This window comes from Gadus macrocephalus, chromosome 13, assembly GCF_031168955.1.
Source record: "Gadus macrocephalus chromosome 13, ASM3116895v1".
NCBI lineage: Eukaryota > Metazoa > Chordata > Actinopteri > Gadiformes > Gadidae > Gadus > Gadus macrocephalus.
In genome coordinates, this window is record NC_082394.1 from 17,765,060 (window position 1) to 17,789,182 (window position 24,123).

Below are 24,123 nucleotides of genomic sequence, written 5' to 3' on the forward strand. Positions count from 1 at the left end.
AACCGGTTCTCGATTCCCATCCCTAGCTGTGGTATCTTCTTGGTTCAGAAGTGGTATAGCTTGTGGTTGAGGGTGAGACTTTGACAGGTTACTTTCCTGTTGGACCTCCTTCTTTTCCTCCTTCAAGGGGACATGTTGATGGAGCAGCGCGTCATCTGAGCTTTCATTCTGCTCATTTACTTGCAGTCGTGCCTTGGCAGCCTTTAGCTTCCTTATTGTATCCATTCGCTCTATTTGCTTGCGCTTGGCCTCTAGAACCTTCTTCCTCTCTGATTCTTCCGCTTCGAGAACCCTCTTCCTCTCTGTTACGGCCCATGAAAGGCGCTGAACAAGAAATAATGGACCAAGAGACGGTATTACCAAAAGCAGGGGTGTTTATTATCAACCCATCAATTAATCCGCAAAAGGCCAAAAAGGGCCAACAATCATGATCCCAACGCAGGGGATGATAAAGGTGAAACTACCGCAGATGGATCTCCTTAAGTAAGGAGGTATCAGGTGCCTGCAATCACTCGTTAGCCTGCGACCACAGGGAGAAAGGGTGAAACAGAAATACCTGCCCCAGCAGGGGGTGCCAAAAACGAATACCAACTTAGGATAAATTAGGGTTCGTAACACCCTCCCACCGAAATGGTGGCTCTAGCCATCATAAATAAGATAACAATCACGAATCCGATCCATCAATATGATCAATACAATTGTGAGTAATGACTCCACTTACCCATTCGAGTCAAGCATGCATTCACACACACAGATACACATTCAAATAACTTCTGCCTACAGGCTAAAGTACAGAAGCTATACGAAGATACCTTTTATTTCATTTTCCTATATATTTTTTGCAAAATAAATCAGTCAATGTGGTCCCTATTCCAACCACACGACATTTGACCGAGTCGAGGGCAACTACAGGCCACAACGGTCACTCCGTTAACAAAGAGGACAATCTAATTAAGGATGAGGCCTGTTCAAACTAGACTCAAAATCAAATCCTCAACCTAATGGCCACGAGATAACGCATCTGAGCTGAGTTTTCGAGCCTGCTTACCGGGACAGACCTACTCGGGTCTGTTACGTCATCTTCTGCGGTCCCCACCAAAGAAGATAACATAACAGGTGACACTTTTGTAAGCGGAGGCTCTGGATTCAGGTCCTCGGAGAGCGCTGCCGTATCGCACTGTCGCTCGAAGTACGCTTTGAGCATGTTCACGTGACACATCTGTGAGCTTTGACGGCGATCAGGGGTTTTGATAATGTAATCACGGTCAGATATTTTCCGCTCGACTAGGTACGGACCACTAAAGCGACACTGCAATGAGGAACCAGGGACAGGAAGCAATGCGAGCACCTTGTCACCCGTCTTAAACACACGTTCTTTGGTTTTCCCATCGTACCACCGCTTCATTTTTCGTTGTGCACCTTGCAGGTGCTTCCTCGCAGTGTTGTTTTTGGCAGGCATTTTAGATTTAGTTTTAGTCTTAGTCTTTTTGACGAAATGCTTCTTAGTTTTAGTCCCATTTTAGTCATTTCTATCTTTGAAAGTTTTAGTCTAGTTTTAGTCTGACGAAAACTCAAAAGGTTTTAGTCTAGTTTTAGTCCGACGAAAACTCGTCGGACTGTCGCACTCGTCGCACACGGCACACTCGTGTGTGCCGTGTGCGTGCAGGCGCAGCTGCGCGCGAGCGAGGCTTTTAGTGTGTGATGGGGGCGTGACTGTTAGGACAAGCAGCTGGCTCCATTTCTCCATTTCTTTTCCGCATATTATAGTTGGCGGGAAAAAAGCATGTTTTGAAACTTACTAACAATTTAGTCTCGTCTAGTTCTCGTCTGACGAAAATGTCTACATTTTTCGTCACATTTTAGTCTTTATATGGCTTTGGTGACGTTCGTCTTAGTCTCATTTTCGTCATGGAAAAAAGGGGTCTGACGACGTCATTTTCGTTTTCGTCTTGCCTGACGAAAACAACACTGCTTCCTCGCCATTTCACGTGCAGTGAACAAACGCGATCGGATGTCCCAAACGTGATGCAACACAGTTCGGGGGTTAGATTCGCTTAACCAAGCCTCTTTGAGCACGTACAGCGGCCCGCGGGGCGCATGGCAGCAATAACCAGGGAACTCCCTCCTCCCAGCTCGCCCCCAGTTCAAGACAGTAAGCCTTGAGCATCGTTTTGAACGTTTGATGGTATCTCTCTAGCGCCCCTTGGCTTTCGGGATGGTATGCGCTAGATATGTTGTGCTCGATCTCAGGCTGTTTAAGAACCTTGGCGAAAACACGAGAAGTGAAGTTAGTTCCCCTATCGCTTTGTACCACATGAGGTAGTCCGACGAACGAAAATAACTTGATCATTGCTTGAATCACGTTTTTAGAGTTTATCGTACGCAGAGGCACAGCCTCCGGAAAGCGAGTGTTAGCACACATCATCGTGAACAGATATTGGTAACCCCTAGAAGAACGTGGGAGAGGGCCTACACAGTCGATAATTATGTGCTCGAATAGATCTATGATCACAGGGATTGGATACAGTGGAGCAGGAGGAATCTTTTGATTTGGCTTGCCTATCATCTGACAAATGTGGCATGTTTTACAAAAATGCCTCACGTCTTTCTTTAGTCCTGGCCAATAGAAATGCCGTAGGATCCGATCATAGGTTTTAGTGACACCTAAGTGTCCGGCAGCAGCATCATGGGCTACTCGTAGTATTTCCCCTCGATAAGTGGTAGGTGCAACGATTTGCAACACTCCCCGCCAATCGTCAGGAACGTTGAGAGGCTTCCATTTCCTCATTAGGACCCCTTCGCGAAAGAAGTAGCCTCGGGGCTGCAACACAAGATCCACGGTTGGGCAAGCTGAAGCTAACCGAGAAGTGAGGGTGTCATCCTCCTTTTGGGATTTAATTAACTCCGCCCTTGAGATTGGAATTTTAGCATTTTAAGTCCGCCAATGACTTCTCATTTCTGCCCACGGCAGGTGACACAGATTGGGATGTTTTAGCAACTGTTATTCTTGAGGAGTTCAAATCGAGATCTGCAAGAAAAGTACTCTGCAAATCCTCAAAAACATTTGGCGCCCCCTTTTGTTTGGACATTGAATGTGTGACAGCGCAGGATGGGAAAACGTCCGGAAACCTTTTGCCGCACTCGTCCTCCTCAGAGGACAGTGGCACAGCAACGACTTCGGGCAATTGACTCGACTTCCCCCAAATGTCCCCACCAGCAATATCATTCCCGAGGAGGAAATCTATGCCTGCAACTGGTAAAGACGGCCGTACTCCCACTACGACGCAGTTGGAAATTAGCTCAGACTCTAAGTCATTCCTATCCCGCGTACCAAAACACTACTCCCTAGTGCAGTCTCGCCAGACAACGGTAGTACTCCCTCTAGAATCATGGATTGGCTTGCGCCAGTGTCACAAAGAATTTTAACAGGTTTTAGGTTATCGCTGCCCGGAAGGGAAACGTAGCCCACGCGCACAAACGGCTTGTAAGCCTCCGACTCCCCACACTCACTAACCTCACTCACACTGAGAATTGGTGGCGGCTTTCGTTCAATAGCAACTAACCCTGCACTTTTAGCGTTCTTTCTCTTGAGGGTCAGAAACTCGGTCACTAGGTGACCAGGTTTCCTACAATAGTTGCACTTAATGTCGGAGCTAGAGTTCTGAAAGCTATCCGATCGGCGTTGTGAGCTACTCTCCAGCGGCGAGTTCGGCCTGCTCACGGTCTCAACCCTCAGCGGCTTGTCACGCACTCAATGAGTAAGGTCATACTCGTCGGCCAGAACAGAGGCTTTCTCGAGAGTCGTAGCCCTCTGTTCGCTGACGTACATAGATAAGGCATCAGGGAGACAGTTTTTAAACTCTTCAATCAGGACGAGTTGACATAGCTGCGCATAATCTGCCACATTTTGCGCAGCGATGCCTTCGTCACTCTCAGGGGCTAGCTCAAACTCTGACATTTTACTTGGTTACTTTAGTTTGGTTTGAATTCAATATTATCGTTATCTTAATAATTAACCCAGAAGTAAAGTTAAGTTAAGGGTAGCTTACAATATTTTTGAGGTATTTGTTTACAGCTGTATTTAACTTATATCACTCTGAGTGAAAATAAACAAAGATATTGCCTCTTGCAAAGGTAAGCTGTAGATACATTAAACACTTGCTAAGTGACAGCAATACACCTTTCAATTCACAGTAATACAGTTGTCTCTTAATTTAGTGTTATTGGTTTAACAGAATGTTAACAGTGTAACCACCAACATACACAATCTCAATATCAACACAATGTGAGTATCAATGCACTTAAACCTAAACCTAACCCTAACCCTAAATAAGAAAGGGTAAGTAAAAATCAACTTGTTATATGAAAATGAGAATAAAGTTTCAGTCTCTTGTGCAACTTAAAGTCCTTTGGTTTAAATCAACTGTTATGAAAGGTGCAGAAATGATCCCAGTCTCTTGTGCAAAAGACTTAAAGGTATTTTAGTTACAGCAAAGTTTGCGCTAAGGGCACCTTAACCGTCCTGTGGGCTTGCTCTTCTTGCGTTGACGGTGGTAGAAGATACACACGCGACATGATACGCACGCTGCCGTCTGATTGCGTCTTCCTCAGCTACTCATGCAGAGCAGTCGAGTTCTCACTGTAGCTCCCAAGTAGTCTCACACGAAGCCAGAGGTCTTTGAAAAAAAATAAAAAATTCTTTGGTAAATTAAAATCTCAAAAATAGGGACATTTTATAAATCACCATTGTTAAATAAAAACATTATATGACGTAATGTGAAGAAATGATCGAAGCTTGGACTTCTTCGATCTGTTAAGTGCAAACAAGCAAGGTATCACGTGTACCATTAAATGCACCTCGTTTCTCTGAAATGTGTTTCCCCAAAGGATACTTTCAGGAATTGGCCATCTATTTTTATTTAATTTAGACATTTTCGCTCGAAAAGACGAAGCACTTGAGCCATCGAAAGCTTTCCATGCCAGGCTAAGAGGAGCTATCCATTTTGAGTGAGCTGGACCTTCAAACATTAAAAGGTCTTTGATTATTGAATGAGGCTAGTACTCCTGGTACAGAGAAAAGGGAGCATGCAGCAGAATCCTGTCATGTAATTGCTTACTTTTAAATAATACACCTCACATTCAGAGTGTGATTTTTATAACAAAGAGATCACAATCAATATTCACTGTGACGCTTTTCTGACACATTTTCCAGGCGTAGAAACCTATTTTATAAAGTCAAAGATCTTTTCTTCCAATGATTGCTTTTAAGGATTTTTTCCCCCAAAGAAATACAAAGGGCATGAATCGTTAAAAATGATGGAGTATATAATAACATTTAGTATGCATCAATTAGTTTTTAAGCCCTTTGCAGATAAATTCTTAAAGGAGACATATTATAGGCCCTACAATATAATATGTCTCCTTTAAAGGGCACATATTATACCACCAGGCGTGAGTGTGATTAGCCTTACGCCGGGAAAATAGAAATGCCACGGAATGAGCGAGCCGCTCCTGGGACGCTGCTGAGACGTTCCGCAGCACGCCCGATGGAAATGGGCTCATTGATTAGAGTGGAAGCTACAGCGCCCTCCATAATTATTGCCACCCCTGGTTAAGATGTGTTAAAGCCTTAAAATAAATTCAATTTTTATTGCAGAAGCATACTCTCACACTGAAAATTTTAGAAAAATTTAACCTTCAACTCAAGTGAATTAAAAGTGAAAAAGAAATCCCTGACTAAGAAATAATTATTCTTCATAAAATCACCTGTTCCACAATTATTGGCACCCCTAACAATCCCTAGGAAATAAATGTAATTAAAGTATTTCTGTCATTTCTACAGTAGTTTACAAAGTTGCTCAGAGTATGTAGGAACATTTAATTAGTAATTCATAACTTCCTGTTTCCCTGGGGTATAAATATGACGTGCCACAGAGGCCATTTCTCTTCAAGATGGGAAAGACAAAGGAACACACCGTTCAAGTAAGGCAGATGTGTGTCGACCTTCACAAATCAGGCAATGGCTACAAGAAAATAGCCGCTCGCCTACACCTGCCCATATCTACTGTCAGAGGAATCGTCAAGAAGTTTAAAACAACTGGAAAAGTGGTAAACAAGCCTGGACGAGGACGTAAGTTCATTTTGCCACCACGCACAGTCAGGAGGATGGTAAGAGAAATAAAAAATCTCCAAAGCTCACTGTCACAGAATTGCAAGGAATGGTAGCATATTGGGGTCAAAAAGTCTCCAAAACAACCATCAGGCGCTATCTACATGCCAACAAGCTGTTTGGGAGGCATGCACGGAAAAAACCTTTTCTCACTCAAAATCATAAACGCAAACGCCTGGAGTTCACTAAGCGGTACATGACCTTCAACTGGGACCGTGTGCTTTGGTCAGATGAGACAAAGATAGAGCTTTTTGGCAACAAACACTCTAAGTGGGTCTGGCGGAACACAAAAGATGAGTATGCAGAAAAGCACCTCATGCCCACTGTGAAATATGGGGGAGGATCGGTGATGCTGTGGGGCGGTTTCTCTTCCAAAGGCCCTGGGAACCTTGTGAGGGTGCATGGCATCATGAACGCGTTGAAATACCAGGACATTTTAAATCAAAATCTGGTGGCCTCTTCCCGAAAGCTGAAGATGGGTCGTCACTGGGTCTTTCAGCAAGATAATGAACCTAAACCTACGGCCAAATCTACCCAGAAATGGTTCACCAGACACAGAATCAAGCTCCTCCCTTGGCCATCTCAGTCCCCAGACCTCAACCCCATTGGAAACCTGTGGGGTGAGCTGAAGAGGAGAGTGCAGAAGAGAGGACCCAGGTCGCTGGATGATTTAGAGAGATTGTGCAAAGAGGAATTGTCGAAGATCCCTCTTTCTGTTTTCTCCCATCTTGTGAAACATTGTAGGAGAAGATTAGGTGCTGTTTTGTTGGCAAAGGGGGGTTGTACAAAGTATTAACATCAGGGGTAGTAATAATTGTGGCACACATGATTTGATGTTAAATAATTATTTCTTAATGTGGGATTTTTTTCCTACTGAATAAATGCACTTGAATAAGTGAATGAATGGATAAATAAATGAATTTATTAGAAGCTAAAGAACACATCTTAACCAGGGGTGCCGATAATTATGGAGGGCGTTGTATCTGCTGCGGTGACCGCGGCCAAAACGTGCCGCGGCCGTAACGCGTCCAGTGGAATCGGACCGTTACAAGGCGTTTCGAAAATCTGCCCCATATGACATCACTAGTGGGTGTTTCCTCTAGGGCGTGTCAGGCTAATCACACTCACACCTGGTGGTATAATATGTCTCCTTTCAAGGGGACATATTATGCCACCAGGTGTGGGTGTGATTAGCCTATTATATGGGGCAGATTTTCGAAATGGCTTGTAAGGGTGCACTCACACTAGGCCATCTGGCCGTGGCCGTTGGCTGTTTTCACACCTAACCGTGCTCAACTGGCCCCATTGTTCTCTGGCCTGCACTCAAACTAGGCCATCTGGCCGTCGCAACTGTGGCCTGGCCACGGTAGGCTCTTGTACATACATCATCACGTCGTAACACGTCATCACCAAGCGTCCACTGCATGGACCATAATAAAGTCTGCCGCCAGTCAGAGTTTTAACAACGATGGACAACCACACAGAGAAAACAGTTCGCACACAGTTGCTGAGTCTGTTGCTTATTTGGAGCCATTCTCAGATAGAGCCCACTCTCACTGCTGGTTTTTTCGAGTCATTTTTTCGACTTCTCTATGGGACCAACGTGAACCAACAGTTGAACCGCTTGACGCCATGTCTACCCTTTAATGGGAAAGAAGGCTCGTCGCCTTTATTATGTCCATGGTCGTCGCATGGACTATACTTCATCCAGCTCAGGTTGCGTAGCCGTGCGTGTGCGCGTGTCGGCTCATTAGCATCTGTACCATGGCGGCCCGTACCGTAGCAGCACACCTCTCCCAAGTGGCCAAGTTGGCCAGGCCTGGCCAGACTGGCCACACTCACACTGGCAGATTTGAGCACGGTTAGGTGTGAAAACGGCCACGGCCACGGCCAGATGGCCTAGTGTGAGTGCACCCTAAGGCTAATCACAGTCACACCTGGTGGTATAATATGTCCCCTTTAAACATTGACAGGATCCTGGCCAAGTGACAATTTCCTAGAGGCAGTTCTGGACAAGTAAGGAGTGAAAAGTTCAATATCTCCGCCCTCAAGCCCCTTCAAAAGCCCTCCACTGTGAATGTTTACTAAGACCTTACATTGGCTTTAGACCAGGGGTCTCAAACTCAATTTACCTGGGGGCCGCTGGAGGTAGAGTCTGGGTCAGGCTGGGATGCATCAAGTATTCCACAAAAAAAAGGAGCACAACTGAACCAATCTAAGTTAATGATCGGGCTATAATTAGATCGCGTTGGGTATGTAATCGCTGACAACAGGGGACATTTCAAGATGTCAAGTGGGCCACAAAATATCATCCTGCGGGCCTCAATTGGTCCCTGGGCCGCTTGAGACCCCTGCTTTAGACAATGGTAGAATTAAACCCACCACCAGCACGCCAGTTCTGGTATGGCATGGTTTTTGTCTGCATGTTCTGTGCTACTGTTCCAAGACCGGGCATTCGGGCCCAGACAGATGACTGTACTATGAATCAGATTCCAATTTTTTATTTATATGTCCGGTATTGCTGTCACCCTGCTGAATTATTCATGGCTGGCTACATTCATGGCTGGTTACATATAGTACTCCATGTTTATTGAGAACATGAGGGATCCCCGAAAGCTGATGTTCCTGATCTAATGGTGTGAAGTAAAAGGGGAACAAACGTTATTTGACCCGCCCCCTCAAAGAAGTTATGGTACAACCCTTGGAGTTTAGAAATGACAGGTGCACCATTTTAGGTGGGGATTTTGATGGCGTGAAGCAATCTGCTTTAGGATTGAAGAGGTTAAATGAATTGCAACCACTATCAAAATTAGCATTTCAGAGATAGTACTTATTGAGGAATACATGGCTGCCCCTATAGGGGTATATGGAGGACGTAAAGGTTAGGCCCACTTATTAGATTGTGAGTCAGTGAGTTCTTTGTTCTCCGCTATAGGTCACGTTGTCCACATGTTGCTTGCCATCGCTATAGCAACAATGGGCTTCAAGGCGAGCAAGGTCACACGTCATCTTGAATTTGAATGCTTCTATCGCCTTTTATGTTAAGACAGACATCTTAACCTGTCCGTTCATATTACATGCTATATGGATGATTAGCCAAGTGTCGCACAAATCTTGTGGGAGGCCAATTGCGTGGCTTTTAAGTGGTTAGCTTCACTTTGTTTTCACTTGGCTGCTTGGTTCTGCTGATGTTCCTGGTTCTTTCAGAGCAATATCTTTCGAGCGGCACAAACTCTATCACAACATCGCCCTTGGAGTGTTGTTTGTCAGTAAGTATTTTCAGCAGAAGCACTTTTCCACCATCGCAAATAATGTTTGAAGGAGCCATAAAATGGTTGGTACTTGAGTCAAGGTCTGACTACTGCTGCTGATGGAGGCCGCAGCAGATAGGAGGGACTGGTGGGGGAATCAGTTTCTAGTGTCCTAGAGAGGGGCTTAAAGCCAGAAATGGAAGAGAGAATCTCAGTCTTATGGCGAAAAGAAACTTTAATGCTTTCCTCGATGGGTTTCTTTGCTCTCTGAGGCCACATAACAGACATGACTCACCTTATGAGGGCAGGCACACTGCCGCAGATGTGTCTGACCAGGAGCCCGACGCTCTGCCTTGGACCTGGGTATCTCACAAAGGAGCCTCCGTAGCTCACAGGAACGTCTCCGTGAATGCAGCTACACAGCTACCTTCTACAGTTCACGAGACTCGTTGAGGAGGTGGCCACCTATGTTTATTTTTATCATCGGCACAATTGAAGATATAAAGATCAGCAGATGTCTCTGGATTAGACGACAGCGTCTTCTGCCGAATCAGCAAAGCAGACGTGTTTATATCAACTTTACTTTTTGCTGATGTCGTCCTACTGGGTTTTTCATATCCCATGTTGAACATGGCTTCTCATTAGCATCATGATCAACAAATATATATTTCTTTGCACATGCCATTGAGGGATCTGGATGCACTGTGGACTGCTTTTGTATCCATGGCAAACTGTCACTTTTACTTATTACAGGTTCTTCTTAGGGAGAGGAAAACGGATAATCCTCACCAGGCTCTCCTATATGCTCCACGCCTGGTCTCAGAAGAGAGCCTTTTCCGTGTGTGTCCATCCATACACCCCGGTTGTTATTGAGATCTGGGCTAGCTAGAGTGAATGGAGGTTGATGTGAAAGTCATTATACCCCCTGTTTCTTTGCCGAAAGCAAGCACTCATCATTAAATCTCAAGACGCTTGGCCACTCAGTTAGGGACCTGCATGTGCCATGAGACCAAATCCCCCCCCCCTGCTCAATCTCTCTCTCAATCTTATTTTACTTGCTCCTCTTTTACCCTGCCTTAATAGCCAGCCAAAGGCACCGGAACAAAGGAACTCAAGGTGTAACGTAGACATGGATTGATTTCTCATTTATATCTCAGTAATGTTCCAACGGTGTGCATTCTTAAAATGTGTTATCGATAACTTTTAACAAGTTATCATGAACTTACGTTTTAACAAGGAAGTGACTCATATCTTATTATTTCTGACAGGCGCGGTATGACCAGAATCAACCACTTTGCCTCAGCTGCACTACCAACCCTGTGGCACCTCTTCATTATCTTCCATTATCGAGACAACCCGTCGGGGTTGTCTGGAACATGCGTTACATCAAATGGTAACAATCCAAAGGTTGCGATAAGAGGTAAAGGCGGATCTTTTGGGGTGATATATTTTCAGGTGCGCAACACAGTTTTGTACAAGGGTAATGCTAATAGGCTCCCATTAAATGGCAACAACAGGGTCTTTCACGCCCACCTTGGGAATACGGGATGTACATACCAGATGACCTGTGGGAAAGCAGCTGCGGGGACCCAAGGCAAGCCATCTACAGAACTGCTTGAACAACAGCCTCGCCAATCTGCAGTCCATTCCTGCAATCACCATCCTTCAATCGCACCCTCCCCCCCCACTCCTCCAGCCCGCTCTCTCTTCCACGGTCATCACTCCACCAGCAACCCCGATCCCCAGCTGTGGGCTTGTCTGTCTGTAAGCACACATACACCCAGACAAACAGAAAAAAATACATATAGACGGACGGACAGGCGGCTGCTGCCACAGGCTTCAAAGCTCAATTAATTTTCATATGAATTGATTTGCAAATCATAACGATTTGATATGGGAGGACTTTGAGTCGAGGTATTGGAGTGTTGTTGTAAACCAAGTGCTTCCGCCTCTGTTAATGGTAATGGTAATCATAATTTTTGTATGGGAGGGGAGTGGGACCTCTTCTGCAGAGCAAATGAATCATTAGCTCCCGATGTTCGCCTGGTTCCAGCTCGATCTGTAGACCACACATCATTGAACAACTTTGAAGACAAAGAAGAAGAATTAACCACTCAAACGCGAATAAAGCAGCCTAATACCTATGAATGAGGGTTAGCCATGTACTGCACGCAAATTTCCCCCCAGGGCGTACATTCCATTTGACGGTCCCCCCCACGGTCTGTCGTTAGGTATGATGTTCCGTTGAACACGTTGCAGAGCCTGGGCAACACGCTATTCCAATAAATCACAGTTTGAGCAATGAGTGTTTGCTTGTGGGTGCTCCGGTACGTGTGTTTTTGTGTGGGGGCAGGGAATGCCTTCAGTCAACCTGAGAGCCTCCGTGTCTCAGACATGAGAGTAAAGAGGTATGCCTGATCAGGGTGAAAAGTGTTTAAAGTCAATCTCCTTTCAGTGTTCACTTTGTTCCACTCTCCCTGCGTGGGTGTTGGTATTGGCCCTCAGTATGTTATTCGCAGACCTGCGTTGAGGAATGAAAGCACAAACGTACACACACACACACACACACACACACACACACACACACACACACACACACACACACACACACACACACACACACACACACACACACACACACACACACACACACACACACACGCACACACACGTTGCATGTGTAATTACAAACTGAAAGCTGGACATATTTTAGGAGGATACTTTGGAAGATGCGACCCGACCCCGCATAAGCGGATGAAGATGAGATGATGAGATGAGACTTTGGAAGATGTTTTCCTCCTCGCTCTGGAACCAACTGTCAATTCAACATGGGAGGTTTCCCCAGTGACGTTGAGGGGGGGCGGTGGGAGGGGACACACACACACTTGGCGGAACAGGGGCAAGTACCCGGCGGGGCCCAGGCACGACTATAAAGATCAAGGGGGACCAGTCGCCCTGGCAGAGAGGCCCATGCCCCCCCCTGCTCTAACGTCTGTATAGTGTGTAGGTCCTATGCTTACCCAACCCAGTCGCCAAGAAAAAACGTTGACGGTGTATGTTTCCATGAACACTGGATGCGTAGCATTTCAACGTAAAAAATAGCGTGTTATACCTACAGTATCCACGCGTGCCGCTGTGGAGGCGGGTTTCGGGGTTTGGGTTTCACGGCTTTCGCGGCAAATTGTGGACACGATTGTTTAGGGGGGGGGGGGGGGAGGTAGACTGTTGTTGACCGGGGAGGGGGGGGGGGGGGAGACACGTTTGTTGAGGGGGACGACCGACGACGACGACGACGACACATGGACATGCGACGACACGATTGTAGGGGGGGGGGGGGGGGGGGACACGTTTGTTGAGGGGGGGGGGGAGACACGTTTGTAGGGGGGGGGGGCACGCTCGACAACGAGAGTTGGTTTTTATTGAACGCTCGACAACGAGAGTTGGTTTTTATTGAACGAGACTTCAACACGGAACAGCTGCACGAAACGATGGTCACGTCACTCTCGGTGACGGTGTCGACAACAATGAACACACGAACAATGTTAATAGAACAACACACAACCACATAACATCCCGAACCCATTAACCCCACTTAATCCTAACAACAAAACAAGTTAACAAAAGCCCCTTTTGTCAACTGACAACCCCAATTCCCAGAATCCCCCGCGGCTCCGGAACACGGCGTAGCCTATATTAATCTTTATTATCTGAATGGGAAATGCAATATTTTAGGACAGATACACCATTAAACGCGTTTCTAATGACATTTCTAGCGAGAAATGTACATTTTCCTTACATAATCTTCAGTCAGTGAATGTGTATGATCTTTATTAATCTTTATTATCTGAATGGGAAATGCAATATTTTAGGACCGATTCACCGTTAAACGTGTTTCTAATAACTTTTATAGCGAGAAATATACTTTTTACTTGCATAATCTTCAGTCAGTGATTGTGTCTGCTCTTTAGTTTTATAGTTATTAGGATTTGATCGGCTCGCTCGCATGTTTCAACGACGTCAGGTTGTTAGGGACGCTGCTTTCGCTAAACTAGCAGCTCACGTGCTTCCTGCGTTTGTGTTATTAAACTGTTACTTTATGTAACTTTTAAGGATATCATCTTGTTAGAAACACGTATATCTGAGAGCCAACCCAGTCGCCAAAAGCATACGTTGACAGTGTACGTTTCGTGAACACTGGATTACGTTGCATTTCAACATAAAACGCACGCACGCACGCACACACACACACACAAACACAAGCACACACACGCACACGCACGCACAGACACACACAGACACACAGACACACGCACACGGTGCATTTCGCTGCTAAAACAACAAAAAAATATTCCCTCAAATATTATTACTTTCAAAACGTTGGCCAAAATGGCCAATAATATCATTTTTTATTTGGGATGCTTCTAGGACATTTTGGGTGGATTTTGAACGGTATGTGGGCAGCACGTTTTTTGCAGGACCTGGCAACCCTGCGCTGTTGCCCGAGATCTGGATCCACCACCCCCCCTAAATAAATACTATGGCAGAATAAAGAATAAATTCATGCATTATCATTAAACTTGAACATTTGTTTTTACAGTAGATTGGTGGAGGGATGACGTATGTTGGCCAACCCGGAAGTTAGCGTCGACCTGGGTTCCCTTGACAAAAAGCCAACGGGTTTTTCCATTGGATTTTGGATTATTGCAGAAAAATTAGCATCTTTGAAGCACCTCCTCAAAAACTGAAAATAAATAAATAAATAAAAAGAACCGTTTTCCAAAGAACGAAATGTAAACCAATGCATTCTGAATGGGAGTGTTTCTCCGATTTTTCCATGCTACACAGAACGAAATGTAAACCCATGCAAATAAAGACTTCATGGTCATAATAATTTAAATATCATTAATCTCCTGAGTGTGATGGGTGGTATTCTATTTGACCTTTTGACCCCAGACTTCTGGGGGAATAGCTGAATCAATTCAATCAGAAGCATGTAAATATCTTCCCGGTGGCGTAGGAGGACGAACAAGGTGTCCTTCACCTTGTTCGAACCCCTTTTATCAAAGGGGGTCTCAAAGGACTCATACGCTTCAACAGCGGCTGCAGCAGAAGTGTTGAGACGAAAGATGATATCAAGACATTTATAGAATATTCCCATTCACATGATTCTTCGCACGACCTGCAGGTTGGAGAGACTGAAATAACCCCCAAAATGAGTAATAATGTAAAAGCAGCCAAGTCCCACAAATTGCTTGAACTATTTATTTCATTCCATTGTTTCGTTGATATGCATTATTGAAAAGTTTCAAGCATAATTTTATGGATTTAATGCAATATCCACAAACAGTTCAAAATGGTACCATGAAATGTCTTGTTTATTGTATTAACCAGTTCATTTCTTTTGTGAAAGTCACCAAAAGTCGAAAAAAGTTAAACGCAAGGTCACAGGCTAACAGTGGAGCTGTGTTGGGAACCAGCAGCCAAGAGCTTCCATGGAAACATTCTACCCATGTTAAATAGATTTAGTTGGCAGTTCCTTTTCTGCCCATTCTTTTTTAAACTTGTGGAAGCACTTTGCAGTACTGGGAGACACCATTTCTAACGGCAATGGAGCTAGATTCTAAAAATATCAAAAGATGCCCAAAGCAAATCTTTAACCCATAGTTGTGTTTTATCAAATTAAAAAATGTCAGAGTTTCATTGACCACAAATTGAGCAGAAATATTTTGCATACAAATCTTTAAATAGTTGAACCACATTAAGAAAAATACATTTGTTAATTTTTTTTATTAGTGAAGCCACAAGTTTTGCACATTATCCAAACAGAATACCTGAAATGTTGATATTTCAGCCCTTTCGGGTTAAAACAAGAGAAAAGGACAACCTAACAAGAGTGGAAAGTTTGGGTTAGGTGACCTATATTTCAAAGATGTCCCTGGTCAGGTAGACTAAATAAAAGTGTATTCCCAATTGCTCCAGGACATTCGTGTAATTTACTTGTGAGCTCTCCCTCGAGCCTAGAGAGACATCAGTGTTGAACCACCAACTGAAAGAGGGTATTTGCCATTAGTATGAGTGACAACATTTCATGGCTATTAATTTAGTTCATTATATTTAGCCGATTTGAATAGACTTTTCTAGCAGGTGAGGCTGTCAAATAACTAAATATGGAGCAACTACAAAAAGTAAATTTGCAGCATGACCAAATTATACAAAAGGTATAGGAACTGTTCTAGCAGATATGTTTTAGAAGTCTCTTTTGATAGGCAGTGTAGAATGTTGATGTATTTTAGTGTCTCTCTGTTGTTCACATTTCTAGTCTAGGGACAAGCCAGGGCCTCTCATACTGATGGGGTGTTCTGCCATTGTTATCAACAAGGTTGAACCGACCTGGGGCCCGTTTCAGAAAGCAGGTTCAACAAACTCCAAGTTAAAACCTTAACTCTAGGTTGACCAACTCTGAGCTGTAAAACTCTGAATTTTCGGTTTCAGAACAGGTGATAACGCTTAGTTCAATCAACTCTGAGTCAAGGTAACTCTGAGTGAAGCTCGTGCATGAGGATATAAAAAGCCCTCATCAATGGAACACAGATAACATGATTCACCATGGCAACAAGTACTAACAAGCCTCGATCCTCCTACTTCTCCCCAGCGGAGTTGCAAATCTTAATGACTGCATATGCAGAAAGCGAGCATATCTTTTTACTAAAAAGCAATACTATGGCAGCAGCCAAAAAGCGGGAGCTCGCGTGGAAAAAAATAGCTGACCGAGTCAGAGTATTTGAGAAAAATAAAATGTTTTCTCTTGAACGTTCCACTTATTCAACAATTATATTCCATGTGTGTTTGTGCGCACAGGTGCAACCCAACAGGCCCCAAACGGACTTGGCTGGAACTAAAAATGAAATATAAAAATGTAGTTCAAACAGATAAGTTATAATTTAAGTACAAGCAATTGTGATGTTGTTTAGCCTGCCCTCATTAAACAGCATTTAGTGGCTGCATTCAACATGTGATAGATATATTTAAGTAATTAGGGAAATCTGCTAAACAAAGAAAAATCCCAACACTGCCAGTATTTAAAATTGTCTATATGAAAGCAACACCTAAATGCCTTTTATACATACAAGTCTCCAAATTTGTGTTTTCTGGTTATCTTAAAATTTGACCTCCATTATAGCCAACAGAAAAAAGGCAGAGTCCGTTAGAAATGATTGAAGCATATCATGTCTCTAACAGCTCTTCCATCTCGTGCATCAGCAGGGGGGTCAGGATTATTATCTGGATCATTGGGGGAAAGAGTAGGACCTTGTTCTCCTCTAATAGTGGCAATGTTGTGGAGAACCAAACATGCCACTATAATGTCACAAGCCCTTTCCGGGGTGACCCTGAGCCTACGAAGGCACTGGAACCGGGCCTTGAGTATGCCGATGGTCATCTCCACTCTGGCTCGTGTCCTGCAGTGAGCCAAGTTGTAGTGTTGCTGTGGGCAAGGGTCAGGGTAAGGGGTCAGCAGATAGCGCTGGCAGGGGTACCCTCTGTCTCCGAGTAGATAACCATCAAACTCTATGATAATACAAGATACACTTTATTGTTTCAGTTGTAATAGGAGGAAACAAAATATTGATCATAGGATATAACTATATACTGGATATATAAACTATATATATATAAACTCACCACGGGCAAATCTGGCATTCAGTGTAGACTCACGAAACATTTGTGAGTCATACACAGACCCAGGCCACTTCGCTTCCACATTATTTATCATGTGGGCTGCGTCACATATGATCTTCACAGTGGAGAACAGTAATTAGCTGTATAGTGAAGCATATTTAATTTGGAATGTTAAAGGCTACTAGGCCTACCTGTACATTAATGCTGTGGACAGATTTCCTATTCACATAATCTCCTTCATTTATTGAAGGAGCTATGATAGGAATGTGAGTGCCATCTATGCAGCCAATCACACCTGGAAACCCTAAAATATATCAAATTGACTGATTAGTGCTTCAAGTCTCAAAGCTTTATGACATAAATGAATTACTGCTTAGACTGATACCTGCAATTCTGTGGAACTCTTCTTTGAGAAGTCTGGTGGGTCTGTGACTTGGGAACACTACAAACGTGCATAGTAGCTGTTTCAGTGCAAGTGTCACATTTCGGACAGCCCGACAGACAGTTTCCTTGGACACATGCTCTGCATCACCGACGTTATACAAAAAACTGCCGTTGGCAAAAAAACGAAGTGCAATACAAAGAATTTGCTCGGAACTGAGCGGGTCCACGATGTGTCATGCGAGTGATGTGAGGGCTGAGAATATTGTTTATATAAATTATTGATGATGCAGAGAAACGGAAACGCTCAAACAGGTAGCTACTCATCAGGGAATGATAAAACATCCAAGTATCTGCGCCTCGACATCAACTGGCTCTTCAATAAAAGGACACGCCATGTCTGCCACTGCCTTCAGTCTGCAGGCTTTAACTTAAGAGCAGGAGAAACTCGGGGTTAGTTGAAGAAAACCTGCCAGCGAGCAGGTTAGGTTCACGGAGTATGTTGCCAGGGTAACTGAGTCAGAGTAAAGCTGAACTGGCTTTGTGAAACTGAAAAACCAGAGTTTCCCTCATCTCAGGGTTAACTAACTCAGAGTTTTCACTAAACCTGCTTTCTGAAACGGGCCCCTGGTCCTCCGGGACATGGCCAGGGCCAGATGCCTTATCAGTGCGTCTGTTTTCGTGTTATTCATATATACCCTTTTTGTATTATACTCGCCCCAACCCTTTGGTTCGACGAGAAGAGGGTTCGACAGCCAAGGAACAAGTCATCGACCACCGGGTCCACTATAGATTATTCAACCCAAGTCTGTATCTCGCTGTATTACATCCTGGAATAAACCATCTATTCAACCCTCTGATCCAACCTGTCAAGTTGCTTTGATTTCGACTTCAAGAATTACTACTACGACTGAAAATACACAACGCAGAGTCTGTCCGAACAGTTTAGAAATAAGCTGAAATCTAACATTTGGTACCGTGACACCGTCTTGAAGAGAGAGGAGTGAGAAGACGATTGCCTCTGAAGAATGCCCTGTGATCGAGAAGACCGCGCGCCCTGCCTGGGAAGACGTCTGATCTACCACAAGCCTCCATTGCCACAACCTCCAGATGGCTTACGACCTACGGCAACTCCTCGACTACTGCAAGCCAACAAATTGGCTCTTGCACACCAGACACGCATTTTGCTTTATTTTAGGTTTTCAAGCATCTTAAAATACCCAAATCATCGCTCCAATACACAAGTCAGCTAATGGCCTACAAGGAAATGCTGAAGCTAGTGTTAGTGATGGCGATGGAAATGGACAAGCTTGCGTGTACAAATATGCAACTAGAATTGCAAGGTTCACAGCCCAGTTGCATAAGTGGTCACAACCGTTGGATTGTAAGCAAGGGTAAAAAAAAAAAAAAAAAAAAAAAAACTTCCCACAAACTAGTCAACATGGTCAATTGAAAGCCTGTACAAAACTACCCTGGAATAGTCAAATGCAGCTTTACTGCGGATGAATTAAGCCAAATTGCATAAACATCCAATGGTAAACAGTATACAAATGCAATCAAGGTTGCACTCACACTAGGCCATCTGGCCGTGACCGTCGCAACTGTGGCCTGGCCACGGTAGGCTCTTGTACATACGCCATCACGTCGCTAGCATCCAAACAATTCTACCAAACCTTAACCAACTAGTGAAAAATGGAACAAAACTTTAGCACACACCCAGTGACTAATCACCTTGTCCAGGGGTGTTCCAACGTGGTTTACCATAGGGCCTTGTGGACTTAAATTAAGCCACACATTTGACAGAGACAGCACGGAATGACGTTAAACTAAGCTAATCTACAGGTTACTAGTGCTAGTGCAATTACATGAGCATTTTGCACAATATTTGTACTCCAATGCTACGTAAAGCAGGCTTCTTCAGAAACCCGTAGCCTGCTACATTGAATGGCAACTGTAACAAATCCTGACCAAGACCGAAAGATGGCTCTGGAAGCCACTACGGCCCACGCAGCAGATTACTGCGAGGACCGTGGTGGCTTCCAGATCAACCCTTCGGTGGACCATTCATACACATGTATTCCGAGGATGTTTTGAAGACACTGGAGTCCCATGGCACTAGATTCCTTTGAAGACTAAGTTGGTATGGGGGGGCCCAAAGGGGGCCCCCCCATAGATCTTGTCAGTCATCTAACACCTGTTAAGAAAAACACACACACACACATCACAAGATACAAATCAGCAAAGCTAGGTTAACAAACAGCGGCGACATGCATGCCAAGGTGCAAAGAGCAGGGATACTGATGGCTTGTGTCTGAGGAGACAGCCCAAAAACATCAACATTTAATAAAGGAAAATAACTTTTACTCACTGCGGTGGTCTGTTTCGAAGTGCCATGTTGGTAGCAATATTTGTCTGGGCTGTTCAGTCAAATGCCCACAAAAACAAACACGCAACAACGCATACTTTCAGTTTGTATAAAGTGACAAGAGTGATCTGCAATCTAGATTGAAAACTTTCAACCCTCACTAAACTCAACCTCGATTGACACAGGCCGATGCGAAAAGTAAACCAAACCCAATGTTTTCACCTTTAATAAAGGGGTGCGTGACAGGTGATCTCAATTAAGAGCTAATCAGAAAGAACACACTGATCAGCCATGAGTGAGACGTTCAAAACGAGGACGAGGATTTAACGGAATTGTTACCATTCAAATTCAAATTTCTTTATTATTGGATAGGGTATGATATCAATGATTTGGGCTTTGAGTAGGCCTATATTTCTTAAATATATTTCTTACATTTTTTCACCCCTTCGCCTTTTGAATATGAAATCTATAATCTCAGCCTCTCTATAATTTGGCCAACACATATTTTATTGTTCAAATAAAATCCCATCCTTATTTTGCCATTCATATTGAATCTTTACTGTCTTTCATTGTAGGCCTACAACACAATCATCTAATAATTATTCATAACGCTCTTCCATCTCCTTGGCTGCATTAAGACGAGGCTCGGGTCAGAGCAAAGATCGGGATCCACACATGATAAGGGATAAAGTTATTTATTAGAATAAAGTAAGTATCATGAAATCTGTAAAGGGATTAGTGTAGCGTATGGAAGATTAGAAAATGTGCGATTATATGGTTTGGACAGAAAACCAGTACCAAAATCACAAGGACCGACCGAGCCAGAACGGAGGAAACTTACCCAGACAGACAAAACAAATACTGGGAACAACAAACCATCTTTACCATGTTGGAAATACCCAAACAAAATGCAACAAACCAAACCTGAACAGCAAACCAACATATGTGACCAACCAACTGAACTACTGACCAAACACACAATTCTTTCGACTAGCCTATGTATATGGGCAGTGGAAAGTGTGTGGGGATGTTGAATAGTGTTAACATAAAACAAAACATGGAACCAATCCAAAGGTCCAAAACCTTAAGGAACCACCCTAAACAGAACCCAAGCCCACCTGCCTCTGTGGAAAAGCTGTGTTCGAAATCGTTCCCTATACACTCGTTCCCTATTCCCTATATAGTGTACATGATATAGTGCACTATATATGGAATAGGGAACGAGAATTCGGACACTACACACACACACACACACGTAAATCTTTTTAAAGAACAACATTGGAGAGGATTACTTTTATTTAAAACGTAAACTTAATTTCAGCTTTAACGACAGCATTTTGTGTACATTTTTACTGTATGCATTTGCGTAGCTAACATCTACAAATGATGGTGGTGATGGATTACATGAGTGGGTTCATCAATGAGTATTGATCAGTGAGGCCTTCAACTCCCACAACTCTCATCGAACGCCTTTCTTTCAAAACACCCCGCTTTCAGTTGATTACAGTACCGATCAAGATAATCGTCAAATCTTATGGCGTTGTTCACTCTGAAGGTCAGATAAATCATACAGATGGCATGTATAGCTTGATTAAAGAGCTCAAAATGAGGTGAAATGGAGAGTTTTACTGGGAGAATAATTGTGATTTGTTGACCTGTTTTCACACATATATTTTTTGGGCATATATACGTAAGGCCAAACTTGATCACACCTTTAAAATGGAGTAAGCTAATATTAATAGACAAAAGAAACAACATTATCTTTGTTATGCTACAAAGGCACACTGATGTGGCCGCCTACATGGGTTGAAATTATTTATTATTTTGTACTGATTATGAAGTTCATCATGTCTGTCAAAAAGCATAAGGTATTTCTGATTAAGATAAAGGTGTTTAATAAAAACGTTTTATTTAAATTTGAATGATTGAGTTGGGAAGCATCAAAGTAGCCTACAAGTACTTTGTTACTATAGGCCTACTTATACCGCTTTGTCATAACTTCACCCGAGTATTTATTTTTTTGACAAATTTGTAATTTTGCTCCGTACATTTTAACACAAATATCTGTACTTTCTATTCCATGATTTTTTTCACAATACTTTAGTTCTGATGCATTTGAGGGGAATTATCGATTCTAATCATTGCCAACTTTCACAGCGATTTCGACCTAAACGGAAGGGACAATAACACACAGAATAGACAATCCCTCTGTGTATCCATGAGGGCGTAGCAGCGCTGGCCAAAGGCGTCTATGGGAGAATTAGTCCCCCCCCCCCTCAGATTGTTCAAATATGCACGGTTGTGTACATTTATTTTTTCTTGATTGAATCCACTATCTGGCCTGAGTGGCCTCTGACAGACTCTTGAAGCTGATGTACATGGAGGGAGCTGACCATGGTGGCGTCCTCTTGGACGGCGGAATCTTTTGCGTCTGAGTGCGCGCCCCCGTCCACGCCGCCGCAGAGCGCGGCCAGCCTGGGAGGCAGCGTGCCGCTGAACAGCAGGAAGATGCAGGGGTTGGCGCAGCTGTTCAGGCTGGCCAGCAGCATCAGGATGGTGAACACAGCCGCTGAAAGGCAAAACAACCAGAAGTTAAGGAGAAATCGATATGTGACAAATTAAACAAAACAAACCGAATGCGTGCATTATTAGAACATTGTCAGCTGTAGTTTATAATAGGAGCGCTGCACATGCTTCCAAATAGACTCAGAGTAGGTACATAGTTGTATAGCCCAAAAAGGACGCATGTTCTTAACGAGTAGGTTTGTGATTGGGGCACCTTGCTGAAGGATACAGAATGCACTGGAGATTGGGTTAGATCCCAGAGCACCTTGGCTAAGGGGTCATACTACCTTAACTCCCATCCGACAACCCTTTTCCATGTTCAAATCCTCACTTTTCCCATTCATAATTTTTTTCTCACAACAAGACTTAACAGTCACATCAACTCACTCTCAGTGGGCGCCTCCGAGTCCCACACGGACCAGAGCTGCACGGTAAAGAATGGCGCCCAGCACACGACGTAGGCGAGCACGATCACCACGGTCATCTTCACCGTCTTAACCCGCGCCTTCGACACCCCCCCGACGCCGCTGGCGCGGGAAGGCAGCGCCGAAGCGTCGCCCGCGGCGCTCCGGTTCACAGTCCGCAGCGTCTTCAGGTGGAAGTTAATTTGCACCGTGCGGCAGATGCGCGCTTGGCACGCCACTACGGTCAGCACGGGCAGCACGAAGATCACCAGCGTCGTCCAGGTTACGTAGGCTCTCAGTCCCCACGGCTGGACGAAGTGCGCCCAGCAGTCGAACACGCCGGGGGCGACCTCCACCCGGGAGAAGATGAACACCTGGGGCAGAGCGCCCACAATGGAGACGCACCACGCCACGCAGATTGGCACGTTCCAGCGCGCCCTGCGCCTCTGGAACTTCACCATTGGGTTGCAGATGGCTTGATACCGATCCACGGTCATCACCACGATCATGTAGGTGGAGGCGAACATGCCGACGACCTGGAGGTACTTGACCGCACGGCAGACGATGTCCGGACCCACGAACCGGTCCGTGATGTCCCAGACGAGCTGCGGGCACACTTGGAAAAACGTCACCACCAGGTCGGCGATGCAAAGGTGGAACACGAAGACGCGCATCCTGGACACCTGCTGCCTCCGCTTCCACAAGAGGAGCAGCAGTCCGACGTTCAGGATCCCCGCGCTGATGAATATGACGGTCAGTAAGGTAATCTCGATTTGCGCCAAAAGTTCATCCCTCGGCTGGTCCCCAGGTGGCCCACCTTCGAAGCTGATGTTGGTGATGTTATGACTGAACCTAGACATGGTTTCCTTTTATGAAAGAATACGTTTGCGTCAAGACTGTAGGTTCAAAAGCTGACGGAACACGAGACCTGGATTCTACTAGAAATAAAACATTATCATAATCCTAACCAGGGACAGGCTACCCGCGCGTCCCGGACTCCAGTTCTGCGATGTATGCGTTATAATCTTCCATCTCTATTGTGGGAAGTCACGCGTGTAACGTCGGATGGAGCAACAGGTGGGTGACGACAACTCCAGATGGGTTTCTTTTATTTCGATCACCCGGGAAGGAGGAGCCACCAGAGTGCGTGACTAAAAACAAGGGAATCTGTCATTAAGAGGGGCGCCCTTAACAGAAAATGAGGCAATTATGATTTACGAGTGGGTAGATACAGAAACATTTTTCAGAGGTTGATACTTTTTGGAAAAAAGTTGATTCAATTTATATAATTGTAAATCAATGCGTCACAAA

General features: G+C 44.4%; 2 protein-coding genes and 1 long non-coding RNA gene across 3 annotated transcripts; all 3 read right to left on the minus strand.

Moving 5' to 3' along the window:
• Positions 1-16,995: 16,995 nt before the first annotated feature.
• Positions 16,996-18,106, minus strand: LOC132471095 (putative nuclease HARBI1). Its single transcript, XM_060070116.1, is given in 5 exon segments — positions 16,996-17,212; positions 17,289-17,401; positions 17,483-17,697; positions 17,699-17,813; positions 17,816-18,106. Coding segments are annotated over 5 exon segments (636 nt in total). The 5' UTR covers positions 17,877-18,106; the 3' UTR covers positions 16,996-17,080.
• A 770-nt stretch (positions 18,107-18,876) lies between these two features.
• On the minus strand, positions 18,877-20,859 carry LOC132470692 (uncharacterized). Its single transcript, XR_009528687.1, has 2 exons — positions 19,847-20,859; positions 18,877-19,672 (listed from the first exon to the last, which is right to left on the minus strand). It is a non-coding gene; the product is annotated as an uncharacterized LOC132470692 (long non-coding RNA).
• A 1,273-nt stretch (positions 20,860-22,132) lies between these two features.
• On the minus strand, positions 22,133-24,040 carry avpr2b.1 (arginine vasopressin receptor 2b, tandem duplicate, 1). Its single transcript, XM_060069498.1, has 2 exons — positions 22,796-24,040; positions 22,133-22,412 (listed from the first exon to the last, which is right to left on the minus strand). Exons 1-2 carry the CDS (start codon positions 23,670-23,672, stop codon positions 22,153-22,155), a joined length of 1,137 nt encoding a protein of 378 aa, XP_059925481.1. The 5' UTR covers positions 23,673-24,040; the 3' UTR covers positions 22,133-22,152.
• Positions 24,041-24,123: the final 83 nt, after the last annotated feature.